General features: G+C 36.8%; 1 protein-coding gene across 8 annotated transcripts in view; it reads right to left on the reverse strand.

The window, feature by feature from the left end:
* PUS7L (pseudouridine synthase 7 like) overlaps positions 1–22,771 on the reverse strand; it is a 39,959-nt gene that overhangs the window by 14,971 nt on the left and 2,217 nt on the right. For 4 of the 8 annotated variants that reach the window (XR_011440043.1, XM_070271267.1, XM_014740935.3 and 1 more), the window contains exons 2-6: positions 19,619–20,547; positions 9,742–9,901; positions 7,697–7,889; positions 4,932–5,030; positions 1,433–1,514 (exon numbers count right to left, since the gene is read on the reverse strand). Coding sequence is in view for 7 of the 8 variants with exons in the window: in XM_070271267.1 (XP_070127368.1) it covers positions 1,433–1,514; positions 4,932–5,030; positions 7,697–7,889; positions 9,742–9,901; positions 19,619–20,531 (1,447 nt within the window). In the remaining variant the exon portion in view is untranslated. Of the gene's footprint in view, positions 1–1,432; positions 1,515–4,931; positions 5,031–7,696; positions 7,890–9,741; positions 9,902–11,922; positions 12,082–12,219; positions 12,262–13,616; positions 14,482–19,618; positions 20,548–22,771 lie in introns of those variants that run through there. The other 4 variants (XM_014740936.3, XM_023643404.2, XM_070271269.1 and 1 more) reach the window with 4 other exon arrangements.

A 22,771-nucleotide genomic window follows, 5' to 3' on the forward strand; every position in this document is an offset into this window, starting at 1 on the left:
ACTCTACAGTAGATACAAACAAATAAGTCACTTTAAACTTTCCCTAGTATTACTTAGATTACTCATAACAATTTGAAATGCCCACACTGTTTACAGATTGTGGTAAAGCATAAAAATATTTCTTTCCTATGAATAATTACATATATGTAAAATGTACATAATTAAAAATAATGAATGAAGATATTTGAAAACTGATGTCCTTTAATTCAACGGAAGTGAAATTCAGTATGGAAATAGTTGTTGTTAGCGTCATCAGTCAGTTCTGACTTCTAGTGACTCTGTCTGTACAGCGGAGGGGAACCCTGCCTGGTCTTTTTGCGCCATCCTCTCACCCTCTGGCACCATATCAGACAATGCCCCACCGCTATTCATAGGGTTTTCATGGCCAATTTTTTTGGAAATGGGTGTCCAGCTCCTTCTTCCTAGTCTATCTTAGTCTGGAAGCTCTGCTGAAACCTGTTCCCCATGGGTGGCTCTGCCGGTATCTGAAATACCGGTGGCAAAGCTTTCAGCATCACAGCAACATGTGGCTGCCATAGTATGACAACCGACAGATGGGTGGTGTGGTTCCCTGACTGGGAAAGAACCCAGGCTGTGGTGGTGAGAGCCCCGAATCTTAACTGCTACACCACAAGCGCTGGCTATGCACATATATACGTAGTCATATATTTGAATGAATCTAAAACGATATGCTTGCTGTTATTATTATTTAAATACAACTAATATTTATTCAGTATTTAGTATGTGCCAGATACTATTTTAAAAGCATTGTATCTGTTATCTTATTTAAACCTCGTAAGAGTCTTTCAGGTAGCATTATTAGCTTCAATTTACAGATGAAGAAACTAAAACAATGAGGCTAACTTATTAACAGAAGACCATACAGTTGGAAAGTACTAAAGCTGAGAGTGAAACCCATGGAGACTGACTCTAGAACCCACACTCATAAGCACTTTTCCTTAGTGCTTCCCATTAAGCATTCTAAATGTATATTATCATATTGGCCTAAAGTTTTCAAAATCAACAGTCAGGGCTGAACAGCAACTAAACCAAAAACAAGGCACAAAGTATCAGATATAGCAAACATACTTTTATTTATTTTTCAGCCTCCTCTAGTTGTAGTGAATTATACTTCCATCAGTACTAGTTTAGAACTGGGAACTCCTATCACCTCAGAGTTTAGGCCAAGAAAAACTAAGAAACCATCTCTCCCCTCACTCTTACCCCCAAGGAAGGATTAGAACAGATGAAAGTCCTGGAGATCTGGCCCAAAACGGGAGTGCCTAGGGCATGTAATGATATGATTAAATACACAACATGTTACAATCTGTTCTTTATCACATTTATGTTGCAATGAATGCCCTCCTGCTGACATAACATTTATATTGTGCATCTGTATGGCTGTGTACGGGATAAAGAAACTTTTAAATACCAGTCTGAAGAAAATATTTCTTTGCTCTATTTACAGGATTATCCAAATCTTCTGGTGTAAGAAATAATTTTACAGCCTTCACCTTTAAAAATCAAGCAAACAAACATGTTAAATGAAAATGACAAACTACTTACTTTTTAAAAAAAGATACAAATTCTTAGCCATCTTAAAAGGATAGGGATTTAACAAATGATACCTGAAGATGCAATTTTATTTAATTTATTTATTTATTTTAAAGATTGGCACCTGAGCTAACAACTGTTGCCAATCTTTTTTTTTTCCCTGCTTTTTCTCCACTAATCCCCGCAATGAATAGTTGTGTACCTTACTTGTGGGTCCTTCTAGTTGTGGCATGTGGGATGCTGCTTCAAGGTGGCCTGATGAGCGGTGCCATGTCCACACCCAGGATCTGAACTGGCGAAACCCTGGGCCGCCGAAGTGGAGGGCACAAACTTAACCACTCGGCCATGGGGCCAGCCCTGCAATTTTATTTTTAAACTGTCAAAAATTAAACAGTTGGGCCGGTCTGGTAGTGCAGCGGTTAAGTGCTCATGTTCCGATTCAGCGGCCTGGGGTTTGCCGGTTCGGATCCCAGGTGCAGACATGGCACCGCTCAGAAGGCCATGCTGTGGCAGGCGTCCCACATATAAAGTAGAGGAAGATGGGCATGGATGTTAGCTCATGGTCAGTCTTCCTCAGCAAAAAAAGGAAGATTGGCAGTGGATGTTAGCTCAGGGCTAATCTTCCTCAAACAAACAAAAAAAATTAAACAGTCAATGTTAAATTTAGGAATAAACCTTGTGTACAAAGCAACCTTATACACAGGTTTAAATATTATGAACTGGAAAAAGTGCTCCCCCATCACTTCCATCATTCTTCTGTCATTTTTTGCCTCTACCATGGAGGTATAAACACAAGTGTGAAGTAATGACATAAATCTCAGACTTAACCAGTGTACAGAACAAAAACAGGGGAAGAAACAAGAATAGGGGAATGGCAAGCCACTAATTTCATTCACATCCTCAAGTCTCAGAATTCTTTGGTCTTAAAAATAATTGCCAAAATCTTTTTAAAAAAATGCTAACTTTAATATTTTCTTTTAAAATCTAAAAGATTAAAAGATGTTCCTTTAAAAAGAAATGGTATCTACTAGTTCCTGTATTTTATCACTGTCTCCAACACTGTGATTTATTTCTAAATATGTGTCTTAGAGTAGGAAAGGATCTTAAGATAGTTCGCTCAAACTAACCTCCCACTCAGACTTCTTTTACAGTATTTATTCATTCAAACAAATATTTAAAAAGCTAATTCATCAAACAATTATTAAGCATCTGCCATGTGCTAGGCACTGCACAGTGTACTCGGGATAGAGTGATGAGCAAGAGAGACATGGTCTCTGTTTACTGGAAAAGATTAAACAAGCAAGAAGAATAAAATACAATAAAACTTAAGATGGGGATTCCAGGAAGCTGCAGGTTCACAAGATAAGGGGAATACACTTTTTCTTGGGGAGTGGGATGAGAATTTAAATTGAGAAATAAGGAACATAAATGCTGGGGAGCGAGTGCTTTAAGCAAAGGACAAAAACTATGTCTCTCTAGCTACGGGGGTCAGCCTCTAAGACCCCCAGTGACCTCCACCACCTGATACGAATGCCTGGTGCAGTCCTCTCCCCCACAGTCAGGGTTGGTCTGTGTGACCAGTAGAATACAGCAGAAGTGAAGGTATGTCACTTCCGAGATGAAGTTATAAAAGACACTGTGATTTCTGTTGTGGTCTCTCTCTCACTCTTTGGTGCTCTTGGACTCCTCTCTCCAGGGGAAGTCATGCCATGAGTAGCCCCATGGAACGAAACTAAAGCCTCCTGCCAGCAACCATGAGAGTGAGCTTGGAAGCAGGTTCTCCGAGCCGAGTCAAGTCTTCAAAGACCTGGCTGATAGGGTGACTGCAAACGCGTGAGAGACGCTGATGCACAAACGCCAGCTAAGCTGCTCCTAGACTCCTGACCCTCAGAAACAGTGTGATAATAAATGCTTGCTGTTTTGAGCCACTGAGTTTTACGGTAATTTGTTCCACAGCTATAACTGATAATTGATATTCTAGAAAAGTTAAAAAAAAACATTTAGGAGCATGGAATGTGAATTTTGAAAGAGGTGAGAGGGTAGCCATCCAATTTTTGTTTAAATGCTATGAGAAACAGAAATTTCCAGTTTTTGAGAGGTGGAGGCGAGAAGCCCATTCCTTTGGACAATTGTTAGAAAAAAGTCTTTTTTACAGTAGGCTAAAACTCGGCTCCTTGAATTTCTACCCTTGTAAAACCAGAGAATTAACAGTCTAATCATAGTTTTGATCACTTATCTCTGTGGGCCTGACACTATGCTAGGTGCTTTCACAAAAGTTATTTCATTTAATTCTTACAAAAATCTTGTAAAATATATGTCATCTCCATTTTACAGATAAGGAAACCAATGCTTGGAAAAGTGAAGTAAGCTGCCCCATAGGTTATATGACATATTTGACAAATGGTGGAACTCAAGTAGAACACATGCTGCATTCTGCAGACCCCAAACTACTACATTCCTCTTCCATGTGACAAAATTTTAAATATTTTATACATTTACTTCCTCTTCTAGGACATTTTCTAGACTGAAGAAACATTGTTTAGCTAATCATTTCTCATCAGCACGGTTTCTAGACCCTTTATCATATCAGTTATATTCCATTTGCTAAAATATCTCTTGAAATGTTAAGCCCAGAACCACAAATTCGCAGATGCGGTCTATATCATCAGCTCTCAATGTTGTTTCCATGTGTAAGATGATGCTGGCATGCACAATGCTTCTCACAAGTGCTTTTGCTGTTCCTTTCTCTTTTACTCAAGAAAACATAGCACAGAAACGAGTGAGCATGATACTATTACATGAATAATCTAGCATTTGCTCAAATATATAATTTTTATAGTTTTGTACTTTTCACTATTATGTACACTCCATCCAGTGCAAAAATATGTCTGTATGTATAATATGTAATTATATATATAATTTTAATAATTGGGCAAATGCAGCTTCTTATTTGTAACATACATTTTTAGTTTCATCTAAAATTAGATCTTCATTCAAATTTGCTGTTCCCATTTTTGGTCTCTGGCTTTGGGTGAATTCCTATCTTTTATCTGATCTCATACAGGACTTCTGGAATGCAATCTGTTACCAGGATTCTCAAATCTTCTATTCAGTTCACTAGGAATTTGGTGAGTGTTGGTCAATTCCCCGTCAAGCCTCAAACAAGTATTAAACACATGGAGATCACATGTAGTTTGCTTTCTTATAATGTGAGACCAAGAATACAGAGGCTGCTCAGTAAATGTTCAATGATGTAGTACATGGTATATGTATGAATGTATATATATGCGTTTATATGCTGAGCTAAGAAAGCAAGGAGCTGGCTTATGTAGTATAACTGATGAACAGAGAAGATCATATTTTTTAAAAATCCATACCATTTCACTCTTCAGCAAAGCCAGTCCGATTTGGTCTGTGTGAACTTTCCTTCCCATCCCAAATCTCTGTGGTCCATAGTAATTCACAAACCCTTTACTCTATAAAGACAAAAAATCAATTAATTAAAAGTATATTGTTATACCTGTGTACCCCCAAAATTCATATATTGAAATCATAGCCTCCAATGTGATGATAATGGGGACAGCGATGTGGGGAGGTAATTAGGTCATGAGGGTAGAACCCTTATAAGAAAAGGCCATGGAGTTGGCTTACTGTCTTTCTGCCACATGAGAATACAATACGAAGACCATGTTGGCACCCTGATCTCAGGCTTTCAGTCTCCAGAACTAGAAGAAAAAATTTTCTGTTGTTTAAAAGTCACCCAGTTTATGGTTCTCTGTTATAGCCCCGAATTAAGACAAATAAATACAATCATTGTGTGAGAAGATGAAATCAAGTCTTTCTCTTCATATTTATTTTAATAAAAGAATTCTATAATCAGTAATGTACACATTGGGACTAAATGGTCTGAGAAATGCTACACAGTTAGAGAAGAGAAAGGAGAAGAATAAGTGATTAAAAGTTTGAAAATAAGATGAGTGAAAAGGCTTAAAAAAATATATCAACTTTTCATTCACATTACTGAGGGGTTTTCTGGGATGTGGGTTTTCCGTGCTAAAACCAGGAGAGTTCTGGGAAAACTGAGATGGATTGGTTACCAAGTACTGGATCTGATCTTTCCCCTGAAGCTTTTTCTGATTTTGAGACTCTTCTGCTGTATGGAGTTGCTGGGAATAAGAAACAGAATTATTTTCAAACCCAGCAAGTCCTGGCTCCTTTATATGTAACAGTTCGTTTTCTAGTTATCTCAGTTTCTGAAAGCCTGGGCCAAGACAATGGCATGGCGTCACTCCAGCAGGAACAGAAAATCGAATTTTCCACTGCAACCATGAAAGACATTGGTCAGCATTTAAACATGTTCTCACAAACACACCACCAGGCCCAGATGGTTTCTTGAAAGATAAAATACTCTTCCACGTCACTTTAGGAGAGGCGTATACATTTATTCATTCAACAATTACTATTGAGCACCGACTCCAAAACTATTCAATAAAAGATGCTAAGTCAATATGTTATCAACATGGTACAAAAGCAACTGCATCCTTACCTCAAGTCATTCACAAAACTCAATTGCAGATAGAATAAGTACTCCCTATATTAAATCTCATAGTCAAATATTTTTAATTATTTACAGTTTGGAAAAATAACATCAGACAATATACTACACTAACCAGAAGAGTTTTAAGTACCCTTTCAAATTACTTGGGGTTGAATATTACAAAAGGTTTATAGCAAGCAGAACTATAACCCTCTAAAACAAAACTTCAAAGACTTACTTTCGAAAAGGGCTTCTCAACTCCCTTCGCTTATCATGAGAACTAAAGGAAAGTTGGCTAAAACTAAGATTATTCCTACTGGGGATTTTATAATGGGCAGTTGCATATCCATAAGTACCAAATAAAAGGCAATAAATGCTATCAGAGTTTAGAAAAACCCTCTCCCTTTTTTCAGGGATATCTTTTTAATAACAGTTTTCCAGGGAAAAAAAAAGAATTTTAGATGAGTCTAGAACAAAAAGGAAAAAACAACCATAGAAAGAACATACAATCAGAGAATGCCTATACACAGGTAAATGTGCCAGATCTAAAAAAATCTTTAGTTGGAAGATATTGATTAAAAACCAGTTTCTGTTTGTTTGCTTTCCTTCTGAAGAGGCATAAAATTGTGTAAAAACTTCTTTGTGGCCACAAACTTAAGTCAGCGTTTCTCAACATTGGCTGTAAAGCAGAATCACTTAGGGAGTTTTTAAAAGTACTAATGCCTAAGCTGCATCCCCAGATGTTCTCATTCAATTGGTTTGGGAGTAGAGATTGACTGCCAAGACTTGCTAAAAGCACCCAGGTTGAGAATTACTCATCTAGATCAGGGCTGGCAAACTACTAACGGCCCACAAGTCAAATGTGGCGAGACACCTGCTTTGGTAAAGTTTTACTGGAACATGGCCATGCTCTTTCCTGTATTGGCTATGGCTGCTCCCTCCCAACAGCAGTAGAGTGGTTGCAACAGAAACGATATGGCTACAAAGCCCAAAATATTTATTATCTGGCCCTTTACAGAAAAAAGTTTGCTGACCTATAGTCTAGATGATCAGACTGAAGGCTAGAGTTGTACGTGCATATTTAGATGCCTGGTAAATATTTTAAAACTTACATTAAGTAATTTTCCACTGCAAGACATAATAAAATGCATATGATTTGTCATTTGTATATATTGAAAAAAATTCAAAATCAAATTGAAAAGAAAAAAGATCATGTATAATTCTGAAAAGTAATGTAACTATTTACCAAAGATTTCTGAAAAGAATTACATACTGAAGAAAATTTCCAAAAAAAATTAAAACCTTTTGCCTAAAATACTACTTTATATATGAAGGATGCTAAAAATTTTTCTTCTTATTTTTCCCCTTCTCTGGGGAACTCTTTTCTACTTTTTTAATCACCGTAAAATTTTGTTCTTCTAATACAAAAATGCACTAAGAAAATAAAAAATGAGCCAAATGGTCCTACGTCTTATTTTTAAAAATAATTATATACGCACATAACAAGAAAAGGTACAAAAGAAGTTTCCCTTCTTGCCTCAATGTAAAAGATGGACTATAATGATTTTCCTGTAATACTTTATTTTAAAAGTTGAGTTTTCTTACCTTAACATTTTCTATTGCTTCCAAAATTCTCTCTTTCAGGTTTGCAGAATCATTTATTTGGTTTTTTAAATTTCTGATGACAATATCAAAGTGATTTCCTTTAAGCTGACCAAGTCTAAGGGAATCTTCCACAGAGTGAATATTAAACACCTTCATTCTTTTCTTTTCAATTTCTTTTTCAATATTTTTCAACCTATAAATGATAAATCATACAGACTGAGTTAAATCTTACATTTGAAGAGTTAGTATAAGGTTTAAATGCCAGTTGTCAGGCAACCACTTATATCAGAATACTAAAACAAAATTTTTTTGGAATATTCCAAAGTTAATGTTATTTCAACAAATGTGCACTAAAAACTCATTATAATAGGATTATATTAAGAGTAACTTTAAGACCTTGAACATATATTCCTAATACTGTCACTCTATCTACGTAGGCCTCCTGACCTCTCCTCAGTTCGAGTGATAGAACCTCTTAACTGTCCTTCTGTTCCTCCTGTCCTTAGACTTTGCTCCTTCCCTCTTTGCCCAACATTACCAAGAAAGACCACTAGCACCAGAGGATTCTCCTAAAATCCTGCTCTGAACACTTCTTTACTCAAATTTTCAATTCTTCCCCAACATCTAAACAATAGATTCCAATTATCTTAGCCTTACTTTTAAGATCCTCTAAGAACTGATGCAAATTTTTCTTTACATTCCTATTTTCTGTAGTTCCTTATAGGAACTGTTTTATTAGGCAGACTGTTTAGCTTACTGTTCCTCTAAAAATATCTTCAGATTTTCTGCATTGGCTAAAATATTACTATTATTTGAAAGGTAATTAAAATCCCATACCCATAAGCCAAATCAAAGTAGTCTCTCCTCCTAGGAATTAATAATATTTTTTGTCTTTGGTAGTTAAAAATTAGTGTTTAACATCTGAATATCTTTTAACATCTAAAGTCCTTCTCTCTTACCTATACTGCACTTCTTGAGCACTAAGACAAAATCACATATATTGTTTTTTCATCCCTCATTTAAGAGCCTAGAAGTGTTTACCAGCAAATAGTATATACTTAAACATCTGATGACTAAGGGTTAATACATCAATATTACATCAAATTAGGTTGAATTTTGGCCTAATGATTCAACTTTTTGAAGTTTATCTTAAAGAAAGCATCCACAAGGCACAGATTTAAGTACAATAATATTAACCACAGTATTACATAATTACAGTGAAACATTGGAATGAATTTCTATATCCAAAACCAAGGGAATGTTAAGCAAATTAGTCTACATAATGGAGATGATTTTGAAATATTTCATTACACAAATTTTCATAAAACAATATAAATTATTTTATTTTCATAAGTAAAATATAAACCATATATACACTATGATTTTCACGTATATAAAAAATGTCTTTCTGTGACGTGTATATAGTATAGTCTGAAAAAATTCTGGAGAGAAATAGATCAAAATATTATTGTGATTGTTTCTGAGTAATGAAATTAATAAATTTTAATTTCTTTTTTATACTTTTTTCTATTTTCTAAATCTACAATGAATATGTATTTCTTTTACAATTACAAAAAATATTTTTAAAATTCAATTAAGCTGAAGGCAGGCTAAATTTGAGTGCTTTACATTCTATTTAACAAAGATTTATTCTTAAATGTAAGGAACCATGCCAATAAAAGTATAAAAGTATTCTAGTAATTAGAAATAAAAGATTTGTAAGACATAGTCCTGAATATGAACACATATTTGAATATAGAATAGGATGTTTAGAAACAATTTAGAGCATTTAAAATCTGCCGCTTCTCAAAGTTTCTATCCTAAAACTCCCTATATTTTCAACGTAAATTTAAGACATAACTCTACTTAGATGATAATTATATTATTAATGCAAAATATGCTGTTCAGTAAGCCCATAATCAATTAAATAATATTGACAGTAAGTTAATATGTTCCCAGGATTATTCTGAGTTTTTAATCTCACATTTATTTATTTGATGCAACAAGAAAGTAAAGTTCTGTCTTGCAAAGTAATGTCTTATTACCTCTCTGGAGTCACTTTTCTAACCACCATTGCTTGATAGGTGATCGCTTTCTTGTCTTTAAGTCCTGCGTAACTAAAATCCGAAGGAATCACACCCAGTTTGATAGCTAAAAAACCAACTGCTTCAAACATTTCCAGGTTTTCTTTTCGTAGGGTAAAGGCTGAAACAAAAATAATCCTAGATTACAAAAAATGTAGGTACCATACATCAATTACATTCTTAGCAGACTAATATAATGAATCAAATCATTAATTTAAATTAGTATTTTTGAATCAAAACACAAAATCAGTGTCAGATATCAGTTGTCATTTTAAAAATACTAGTTGGCTCATTAAAGTCTTATAGGAAAAAAAATCCAATTCCTTAATTTGGCATTCATATCTGGCCCCAATCTTCCTTTCCATTTTCCTCGTGTGCCACATCCATTCATATATCCTATAATCTAAAGAGACCTTCTCATAATCCTTGGATGGACTAGAGCCTTCCACAGCTTTATACTTCTGCACATGTGAGTTCCTCTAAACCATGTGTTCCCTTTATTTATTACTGCCTTACTTCTCCTCATTCTTCATGATCCAGCAGCTGCAGTAGTTCTCCCTCAAATTCTTTCCAGGTTCCCAGGACTGAATGCTCCCAAAGCAGGGATCATGTCTCTCTTACTGACCGTTATATCCTTAGCCTAACATATAATAAGTATTCAAATATGTGTTGAGTGAATGAAAAATAAATGAAATCCACAAGCTGATTACTTGATCCTGTGTGTCTCCACAAGTTGTCATCACCAATGTCATGACACTTAACACCATGTATTATAAGTTTCTCTCTTCATGTTTGTCCACTCCATTGACTGGGAGTTCCAGGTCAGTAAGCCAGTAAATAAAACAGTGCTTGTTTCATGGTAGGCGCTTAAAACGTCTACTAGATGATATGATAGGTTGAGATTGTGGAGGGAGAGGAGAAATAAGCCTAGTAACAACTACCACAAAAAAAAAAATAAAGGAAACCATGTGTTGGCCTATATAACCAGCCAGAATTGACAATATCAAAACACCGCAGTGCCTGGCCCCGTGGCACAGCAGTTAAGTGCACATGTTCCACTTCAGCGGCCTGGGGTTCGCCGGTTAGGATCCCGTGTGCAGACATGGCACCGCTTGGCAAGCCATGCTGTGGTAGGCGTCCCACATATAAAGTAGAGGAAGATGGGCATGGATGTTAGCTCAAGGCCAGTCTTCCTCAGCAAAAAGAGGAGGACTTGGCAACAGATGTTAGCTCAGGGCTAATCTTCCTCAAGAAAAAAAAAAAGAATACTGCAATCCTCAGTTCACCATATTTACATATAAGATATTTTGAAGCACTGCCCTCTCCCCTTAGATCGTGAAAAGGAAATTCAATTATTTCTGGAGAATAATTTATATTTTGTTCAACTGCTGTAATTGTCATCAACAGCTACAAGGGCCTCTCTGAAGAGTGCTCCAAGAAAAAAGAACATTAATCAGAAACACGACCCAGTAAGTAGAAGGATGTGAAATGTAATTATCTATGAATATATGAAATATATAAATAAGAGCTTGTAATATCCATACTTTAGAATATCATATAATTGCTTAAAAGAATAGGGTTGATCTATATGTTCTTTATATCTCTATATAAATAAATAATCTCTAAAAACATGAAAATAGCAAGTTTCAAAAATATTCAGTATATATCATTTATGTGAAACTTTAAAAACTCTGAAATGCATTGTTGTACATTCTCAATGTTCTAATTTTTACAAGAAAAATATATTTTTACTTACACATTTAAGAATTGTTAAAGTATAAACAACTATAATTTCTGAAGAATATTCAAGCACTATTATTTACTGAAAATTTTTTACCACTAGGGTCATTATTTTTTGTACTATAAAGGCTTCCTAGAATTCTCCAAATTTTCTAATACAGCAGTGATGAATTAAATTATGACTCTGCTATTCTTAAAGAACTGATAAAAGAAGTACAGAAAAGGGGAGAATCATACAAGTTAATTCTGGGTGCTAAATCACAACCTGTTCCTTACGGTTTCAGGGGACCGTAACCGAATGGATTATCATATCAACCTCTGATTCCAAGGCAGCTGTTTATATCAGTTGTTTTGAATAAAAAGAAATTAAAAGCTCCCTTTAAAATGTAAAGAAGTTATAACCTCAAAATATTTCAGCTGTGGTCATGATGAATTCTAGTGTTGAAAATGATTTTGGAGGATGTGGCAGGCTGAGGAGAGACAGAATCCCGGCTTTGGAAGCATTCGCTCCTGGGAGCCTGAAAAGAATCTGAGGAAGCAGTGCTGCTGCTGCTGTGGGGGCTGGAAGAAGGAACAGAAGTACGGCAAACAGTCAAAGCAGTACAAATACCAAAATATCAAACAGGTTCCTATCTGTAAGACGTGTGGGATCCTATCACTTCAGGGGGCCCATCATGTTCTCCCTCTTCTACTGCATACCTGTGTGAGGCTGAAGCTTGTTCATTTGCTTCAATCAAAACAAGACACTACAACAGATTGAACACAGGAACAGACATGAGAATCCAGCTGACTTCTATTGAGTCAGGTATCAGAAAGATTTGTAGAACTGGATAACAATGCCATCCTTCTAATTTTTAGTTGAAAAATATGGTTATTTTTCAATAAAAAATGTCCTCATGTTAATAGTAATAGACTTATGTTAAATGAATTCAGTCTTAAAATTTTGTTTTAATTGCTAATGTCAAATATCAATAGATAATAACCACATACACAAAAGCCATTTGGAGTCCACAATAATTTATAGGAGCTATACTCTTCAGGGGCCCTGGCACCAAAAAGTTTGAGAACCAATTAGAAATAATGTGAAAAATATAGTAGTCCCTCAAGTACACCAAATCTGTGGAACTAGACAGAAGTCATTAAAATATTTTAAGAGTGAAAAAAAATGCAAAATTCAATCAAGCGTTGCAGCAGCCTGGCTAGAAGTTGCAAACTTTGAAAAGTAGACCAAAAAAGTGTACTATATAAAGGAAGAAGGCTACAAATCCAATCCTTAGTTAAGTGAAAATTCATGTGTTTGATAATTAGGGTTCAGTGTGTCAGATCTGTCCCTGACAATCTGGGCAAATCAGTGGTCATTACACAAGCTCAGCCACGTGAGAGGCCAAGTAAGAAAAAACAACCTCCAAACTGTTTGAGATTATATTAGTGTGTTGCTGATTAGCCTTAGTGCGTAAACATTTTTTATCCATGAAGATTTAGAATTTAGAACAGAAATATTTAACAGAATCAAATCCATGATTTTACTATTTGTATTAACGAATGTGTGTCTTATGTATTCGGAATGTTTAAGAGAACAGGACTTACGTAATTCCAATTAAAAACATCTAATTGATTTAAATTTGTCTCTTTTTTTTTTTGGTTTTTGAGGAAGATTAGTCTTGAGCTCACATCCATGCCCATCTTCCTCTACTTTATATGTGCGATGCCTGCCGCAGCATGGCCGCCAAGCAGTGCCATGTCCACACCCGGGATCTGAACCAGTGAACCCCGGGCCGCCGAAGCGGAATGTGCGAACCTAACCACTGTGCCATGGGGCCGGCCCCCTTAAATTTGTCCTTTTACATTGAAATCTCATTGAAATAGTAAACAATATGGAAACATATAGGAAAACTAAAGATTACCAAATTTATAAGTTTAACTTATAAGATTCATAACATTTTCTTAATTACTTGGGACAAGTGAAGTATTTAAAAAGAAAATCAACTATGCTAAATTTTAAAATTTAATTTTAGTGACTTCCACTTCTAGCCATGTTGGAATAATTGTCCTCCCACTATAAACAAACACAAAACTAGACAAAATATATGAAACACCTGTTTTTAGACGCTGGAGAGTAGGCAGCATAGAAACGTGATCCGAAAGAAAAGAAAAAAAACGAGGTGAGTCCTAAAATACCGCAGTTTTCCGTCTAGAGGTACTTTCTGGATCGTAGCTGGGGGAGAAGGAATCCAGGTGGAGCAGAGTGGTCTTGCTGAATTAAGAGGGTAGAGGGTGGAGTTCAGGAAGGCTGTGTGGGCTGGAATTCATGGGGCAGAGTACCAGATGAGAGGAAGCTAGGCAGAGAGTTCCAGAAATCCCCACAGGTGATCCCTTGAGTTTGTTGCTGATTAGTAATCTGCATATGCCTAGGATTAAATGCTATGTATTATTTATCTAATGTTGTGTAACAAATCACCCCAAACCTTAGTGGCTTACGATGTTCACTTCTCTCGGTTTCTATGGGTCAGGAATTCAAAGCTCTCCAAAGGGCTGCTTGAGTCTCCTCACAGCGTGGCAGCTGGCTTACCCCAGAGTGAGCAATCCAAGAAACACGGGCAAAAAGTACAATACTTTTTATGATCTAGCCTTAGAAGTCACACACCATCACTTCTTCATATTCTGTTGTTCACACAGGCCACTCTGTGTGACTAGTAGGAGGAGAAGATCATTGAGAAGCTTCTTGGTGTTGAGAATCACAATCCATCTTCTAGCTTTAATATTTTATGTCCGAGTCCCATTCAAAATATACTTATTCTTTCCCAAGGCCCCAAAGACTGATTCCATTAAAGCATCAGCTCAAATTCTAGCATGTTTTCATCTAAATCAGGTCCAGCTGTAGATAAGGCTCCCTGGGTACATTTTCTCAAATCAGAATCTTCAAATATAATTTCTCTTGACATGAAGGCTATGAAGGACTGTGACATGAAGAGAAACATTTGCTTTTCACATACTTTACAATGCTGAGACACACACAGAACAAGCACTATAGACTGTCTAAACTAGGGGAAAACCGGAAATACCTAGAAGTTACTGGTAAGTAGCAATTCTGAATCCGGCCAAGTATGTGTTGGTTATTCCTTTACTAGAATTCAGCCCTCCCAAAACCTGGGAATGACTGCTGTGGCTCTAGGCTCCACCTCTACGTATTAGTTCTGCCCTCTGAGGGAACCTTCCTTTTCCATAAAAGATAGCCTGTTTATAGCAAAGCAGTTTTCTCAGCCTAATTTCTGCTTTTTAAAGTTTGGGAATCCAAATGCCTCTTTTTATTTTGTAGTCTTTGACCCTTTCAAAAATTGTGTGGGTCTTCTTTGGGCTCATTCCATTAGACAAAGATACACTCAAATTTTGTCAAGATAGGATCTTTTCTACTTCAGGCTTCTGTTGAAACTGCTGAAGGAAAATGCCCCGAAATTCCTAGAAGATTTACTGTTTAACATAGGGGATCCGTGAGTCACGCCCTTGAAGTGCCCATAAGGCCTTTTGTCTGTCTGAACCATTCTGAGACACCGCTTTATTTTTTATTTTTTATTTTTTTTAAAGATTTTATTTTTTCCTTTTTCTCCCCAAAGCCCCCCGGTACATAGTTGTGTACTCTTCGTTGTGGGTTCCTCTAGTTGTGGCATGTGGGACGCTGCCTCAGCGTGGTCTGACGAGCAGTGCCATGTCCGCGCCCAGGATTCGAACCGACGAAACACTGGGCCGCCTGCAGCGGAGCGCGCGAACTTAACCACTCGGCCACGGGGCCAGCCCCTCTGAGACACCGCTTTAAATCTTCCTAAAATTTTAAAAAAGGATTTACAATCACACCCTAGATTTCCTTGATAGAACATGTTGTCCTGTTGCCCTGACCTGCCATGATTTCCTCTTTGCCTGGAAGTCATTTCTTAATTTAAACAACATGTGCCAACTGGAGAGGCTAAGAATTTATTTTTTTAGAAAAATTATTGTTGAACCTAGCATGTCCTGGCCCCTTTATATCTAACAGTCATTCCTTCAGAATTTTACGATAAGCCCTGAAAACAATCCAAGTGGCACCTTCAACTTTGCCTGCAAATCTCTTTAGTTAGAGCACCCCTTCTTTAGATACACTTTCTATTTTCCATTTTACTACAGGTAAGAGTGTTGCCAAACTTTCTGCCACTACATAATAAAGATCCCTTTCTTTCAGGTTCTAATTATATTTTCCTTTAAACTCTCATTGACAGCTTCCCTGAAGTACCTTCAAACTTCTACCTGCCAACAGGTCCCAGAGGCATTGCTGCCACAGGTTTTAGGTTTTTGTTACAGCAGCAACCCATTTCTGGTACCAAAATCTCAGTTATCTAATGCTGCATAATAAATCACTCTAAATCCCCGTGACATAAACCAACAATAATCATTTACTATCTCTTAGGGATTGAATGCCTGTATCCCCCTAAAATTCATAAATTAAAGCACTAACCCCACTGTAGCAATATTTGAAGAATGGGACCTCTGAAAGAAGTAATTAATGTAAATGAGGTCATAAGAGTGGGGCCCTGATTCACTAAGATTAGTGTCCTTATAAGAGACACAGGAGAACTCTCTCTCTCAATCTCTCTCTCCATGAGCACACAAAGAGGTCATGTGAGCACACAGTGAGGAGGTGGCTGTCTGAAACCCAAGGGGGAAAGCCCTCACTGGACACCAACCCTGCCAGCACCTTGATCTGGTACTTCCAGTCTCCAGAACTGTGAGAAAATAAATTTTTGTTGTTTAAGTCACCCAGTATAGAGTATTTTGCTATGGTAGGCTGAGGACCCTAATACACTCCCCCACACAGCTTTTGTGGATCAGGAATTCAGACGTTAGACAGTTCTGGCTTGAGGTCTACTGTGAAGTAGCTGAGCTAGAGGGTCTGCTTCTAAGACGTCTCACTCACAGCAGCCGGAAGTTGGTGCTGGCTGTTGGTGGGAGGCTTCAGTTTCCCTTCACAGGGATTCTTGAGTGTTTTCAAGGTGTGATGGTTTGCTTCTGTCAGAGTGAGTAACATGAAATGCCATCTATGACCTACACTCAGAAGTAATTCACTGTCACTTCTGAAATATTCTACTGGTCAAACAGGCTGGCCCTGATTCAGTGTAGGTGGGGACTACACAAGGACAGGAAGACCAGGAGTTAAGGATTACTGGGGGCCATTTGGATGCTGGTTACCACATCCTACCAGGCTGGACAATGAAATACCAGGCACTTGTAAGCTGCCAGAGATTACACAAGGCTGGAGACCTGCCAGAGAAGAGAGATCTATTTAAACAGCAAGGGTATTCAGTAGAAACCAGAGAGGATCAAGCTATAATAGCAGAGCTATATAACAGCCCTTGAGTAAAGCCTACTCCAAACCTCCCTTAATAAAACTCAAAAGAGAGCTTCAAATGCATATGCACATTACATCCTACCTGCCAAAACAAAGTTCAACACTCATTAAAAGAAGACAACAAAATCCAGACACTGAACAAGGTAACATTCACAGTATTTGGCCTCCAAAAAATATTACTATATACGCAAAGAAGCAGGAAAATGTGACCCGAATAAAAGTCAGTCAATAAAAACAGACCCACAAATGACAGAGATGGAATTAGCAGACAAGTGTCTTTAAAGACCTGTTAAGAATAGGCCCAAAGATTATAGGAAAAGGTGAACATAATAAGAAATCGAAGACCTAAGAAAGAACCAAATGAAACTTTTAGAGCTGGAAAGCACAATACCTAAAGTGAAAATTCCATTGGACGCTTAAGTCTTTCATAGAAGTCTTTCTTCAAAAAAGTGTACTAGGAAAACGGTATGGTGGTTCCTCAAAAAATTAAACACAGAATTACCGAATGATCCAGCAATTCCACTTCTGGGTATATACCCAAAAGAACTGAAAGGAGGACTTGAAGAGAGATTTTTACAGCCATGTTCAAAGCAGCATTATTCACAATAGCAAAAAGATGGAATGTCCATTGGCAGACGAATGGATAAATAAAATATGTTATATACAGACAACGGAATATTATTCAGCCTTAAAAAGGAAGGAAATTCTAACACATGTACAATATGGAAGAACCATGAAGACTTACGCTAAGTGAAATAAGCCACTCACGAAAGGACGAATACTGTGGATTGCACCTATATGAAGTACCTAGAGTAGTTAAATTCATAGAAATAGAAAGCAGAATGGTGGATGCCAGGTGCTGGGGAAACGGGGAAAGGAGTTATTCTTTTAATGGGTATAGAGCTTGAAATGGGTATAGAAGATGAAAAAGTTCTAGAGAAGGATGGTGGTGATGACTGCACAATAAGGTAAACGTATTGAATGCCATCGAACTATACACTTAAAAATGGATAAAATGATAAATTTTATTATATGTATATTTTACAATTAAAAAATAATAAACCTTTTTTTAAAGTTTCTCCTTTTCAGTCAAGTCTACTTATTGAGAAATTTTTTTTATATGAATTCTTTTGGTTCTAAAAAAAGGGTGGCCTAAGTAAAATCTGGGATAGGCAAAATTTATCTTTGTCTTCTTCTTTGTTCTTGGACTTGTAGGCATCCCAGCATCTTTATACTGTCCTCTGGCGAACGTTCAATTCCTCCCTTCAAGATAGCCCTCCAATTATTCATAGTTTTTGTCAAACTAATATAAACTATTATATATAAAAAGTTTCCACAATTTTTTGGCTCATTAACTCAAATTAATACTGTTAGAACGTCAAGTAATATAAAATCTATAGCTGCCTAAATCATTTACCAGCAATTTCCCCCTCCCCATGTAAAGCTACTTTTGTTTTTCCTTCAAAATAGATTCATCTGTGAACATTTATTGCATGCCTATGTCCTATGCTAGCACCTTTCTCATGGAAAAGGCAGTCACACAACCAGACAGAAATTTCCAGGAGAGATGACACTAACATTTGAGTAACTATTACATATTAAACATTTTCATTACTTATTTCACTTAATCCTTAGACTACCATTCTGAATTAGGCTTTATCACTATTCCATTTTTAAAATACAACCCAAAATTATGAACTGTTAAGTAACTTGCCCATGGTATTATCCTTTCATTTTTATATTTGTGAAAACTAAGTCTTAAAGAAATTAAGAAGTTCTTAAATCTTTTTATGAATTAAAGTCATAATGTAAAATCAAATACACACAGCTCTAAGGTCCAAACCCTTTTCATTTACACCAGAGTCCCCACATAGTACAATCCTGTTTCTGTGCCATACACATCTGTGCAAATCTGGGTTGCTGGTTTTATCTTAAGTGCTTTGCTGTATAAATTTATAAAACATAACCTTTTGAAACAATTCCCATCCTTCCTGTAGGATATGGGCCAATTAAAACTGGTCAGCAAAACCTCAGAGCGAGATTTCATCAGTTCCATCCCACCTTAGGAATTGAATATACGCCCTAAAGCAGTGATTCTCGAAATGTGGTCCCCAGGCCAGCAGAAAAAGTACGACCTGGGAATTTGTGAAAGCCTAGCTGTAAACCATCTAAATCAGAAACTCTGAGGAAAGGGCTCAGAAATCAGTTTTAACAAGCCCTTTTGGTGATTATAATGCATGCTAAAGTTTGAGAACCTCTTCTCTAAAAGACTGACAGAGCCAAAGGAAGGTGCTCTCTGTAAATTTTCAGGTTCCCTACCTTGGGTAGTGAAGTTCAATTGTTTCAGATTACAAGGTATTCTCTTCACTTTCCCAAGCACAGCAAACATATTCCACTTATCTCCAAATACTAAATTTTAATTAACTTTCAAAATATGCAATTAAGATTTACTTCCGCTAAAACTTATGAAACACAAAATAACTGCTTCAAACGTACATCTGTGACTATGTTAACTATAAGTCTATGTTAACCACACTTTCATCAATAAGGTTAATTTTTACAATTAGTGTAATTTGAAAGGCTTTATCTTCCATTAAAAAACAGACCCATATATTTTTTCCAATATTCCTCTGGACAAGTCCATTTAATTCATCTGAAATTATTCAGCTTTCACACAATTTTAACTAAGTTTATCCAAGAAAATGGCAATGATTTATTAATTACCTGTATGTATAACTTTTCCTTCCGGGCATTCAACAAGAGATCTTTTCCTGTGTTTGTGCACTTTTTCCCGAAATCTTACTGTTATCACTACATTTGGATTACTAGCATTGTAATTCAGTCCAGGAAAAGATTTGGTTTCCACAAGGTTTCCAAACTTTTTGTTGACAAAATGGTGGACAGCTTTTCTGTGGTCTTTGTTTGTGTCAGGTTTAAAGGTAAATCTGGAATTTTCTTTCTTTGCGTCCAAATATTTAAAAAAGTCAAAAGCTTCTTCTTCAGATACCAAGTGACAGAGTTCTTTATACTCAAGATTTGGCTTTACAAATATTTCACTGTTTTTTCCTACAGTTACCAAAAAAGGAAATTTCTGCCTAATAGCACTATGCAAAATAGCCCTCTGGTTTTTGTCAAGGATTCTGCCTAATGAGAATTCAGGAGACGGTCCAATTAGCTCAGTTTTAGAACTCCACTTCTCTTTTACGTCACCGGCAAACTGATTCAGTAATTCATTAGTTCTTTCATCTAACAAGGAGCTTATTATATCAACTTTTCCTTCTTCACCTTTGGAAGCTCGATCCTTGACAGTATCTTCCTTTTCTGAACGAGACTGGTGATTTTGGTCATCATCGGAGCACCCAGCCAAAGTACTGACTTCTTGGTTGCTTCTCTCTTCAAAGGACAAATTTTGAAGATCTAGCTTTGTTTTTTTGGCAAAATTATTTGGCTCAGGTTGTACTTTACTAATCTTGTAAACAGGGTCATCAATGGCCTTATTAACTAACTGACCCTGTTCATCAATCTCAATAACAACAAAGTCACTTGGTGAGCTTTTTATAGTGCCACGAAAGCCAACATGATCAGTAATGAAACACAAAGAACTAAACCTGATTCTAAAGTCTACATCCTCTTCCATTCTTAAATAACAAGGCCTACAAAAGAAACAAAGAGGCAGTCAGTTACCAGAAATAAAAGTTGTGGATAACAAGAAAGAAACAAATCTGTAGGATTTAATTCTTTCCCCCTTTCAATTCTGAGACTCCTTAAACTACATATCATGTGTATTTTGACACTCCTGTACCAAGATGAATTAACAGGCAAACTTTCTCTGGTATAACTGGTGATTTGCAACTTGACTGTTCACGCACTCCACGATTCCATCTATTATCCAGGATTAAAATGGGTCAGTTTCAAGTCTACATTAAAAAACCATTTGTAGGGGCCGGCCCAGTGGCACAGTGGTTAAGTTCCCACGTTCCATTTCAGCAGCCCGGGGTTTGCCAGTTTGGATTCCAGGTTGGAGACATGGCACCACTTGGGGAGCCATGCTGTGGTAGGTGTCCCACATATAAAGTGGAGGAAGATGAGCACAATGTTAGCTCAGGGCCAGTCTTCCTCGGCAAAAAAAAAAAAAGAGGAGGATTGGCAGCAGATGTTAACTCAGGGCTAATCTTCCTCAAAAAAAAAAATTTGTAGGCCCACAAAAAAAGAGACTAGAACATAGGACTGTTTACAATGATTTGTCTAAACCCTACCCCTAAAACCTAAAATTTCCAGCTAATTCCAGAGAATTTGTGCTAGATTTTTAAACACTAGGGGTTAGGGATGGGAGAAGGGATGAGAAGACAGGAATAAACAGTCCAAATTGATATATAAATGAAGTTCTAAATACCAACCCGTAATACAACTATGCTCTAAGGTAGGCTTAAGTTAATCCTGGAGCTTCAGCCTTCTTGAAAGCCCATTTACAAACTTGTACAGATACAAACTTTTGAGGTTGACCCAGAGGAAAATTCCAGTCATATCACTGGCATCAGAGAGATGAAACCCTTACAGATCTTAGTGAAGCAGTAGACGAGAGAATAATCCTCTGAGGAAGACTTTACTCACCCTTCACACAACCCATGGCTACCATACCAGATGGAGCTACAAGAAAGATAAAATGCCCAGGGGCACCATGCTACTCAGTTCTTTGCATTAACCACACTCTCCAGGTTATTATCATCTGGACCTTAATCCCATTTCTACAGGGTATTCTACCAATCTGAACCAATTTAGCAAACCCACCTCCAGCCTTTCTACTACACCATGTAGAAATCACTGCAAATCTTCTATATCCCAATTTCCTAGGGAATATATACAGATATATTGATTTCCGTTCATTCCTTAATTTCCCTTACAGTCGCCTTAGTTTCTTGCCCTAACTGACATGTGGCTATTTCCTCAGGCTTCTTCTGTAGTCCTCTCAAGTGAAGGCTATTTTTCCTTTCACACCCACCTAACTTAGGACCTAGAGGTTATAAATATTTTCTCTGTTTGCCACTGCTCCTTCCAAACCATTTCTTCTTCCTCTACCTCCCAAAATCCCAGTTCCTTTGAAGTTCATGCCATCAGGCTCTACCATCTGCTGTCATTCTTTCTCTGGTCCTTGGTTGACTCGACTTCATTCACTGATGACTTTAACACCTGGTTCACTGTCTTCCTATCCAGCACGACTTCCATGACCATCCATTTGGATCATCCATTTAATGTTGTGGTCCCTTGGTTCCTCAGTCTCAACCTCGACCCACTTCCACTTCATCTTGGTCATAGTTTTTACTTTCTCATCACCAAAAATTGCATCAACTTTAAGTATCTGGCTCTCTGATTATTCCTGCTGTCCCTTCACCACCTCTACTTTAGTACTACCATTCCAGAAATTCTTATACATTATGAAGGCCTCTAATCTCTGCTTCTACTACTAGTCCACCATAGCCCATTCTCCACATAGCAGTCACAATGATGACTTAAAAGGTAAATTAAATCATAACATAACCCTGTTTTAAAACCCTCTAATTACATTTGTAATAAAATCCCAGTTATTTACCTTGGCTTCCAAAGACTTCTAAGATTCTGGACTCTGTCTATTCTCCAATTTAGAACATTGTTAAGCACATAGTATGCACACAATCAATAATGATTGTTGAATAAATGACACAACCAGTACAAAATAAGAGCTGAAGAGGAAGAAAGAAAGATCACTTTTGCCTATGATAATCAGTAAAAGCACAATGCAAGAAGTAGCCAACTAAGTCCTCAAAACGGTTCAAAAACCAGAAATGAGGCAGAGACATATCATAAGTAATGTGCAAACGAAATATACCATGTGCTAGAGAA

This window comes from Equus caballus, chromosome 6 (assembly GCF_041296265.1).
Source record: "Equus caballus isolate H_3958 breed thoroughbred chromosome 6, TB-T2T, whole genome shotgun sequence".
NCBI lineage: Eukaryota > Metazoa > Chordata > Mammalia > Perissodactyla > Equidae > Equus > Equus caballus.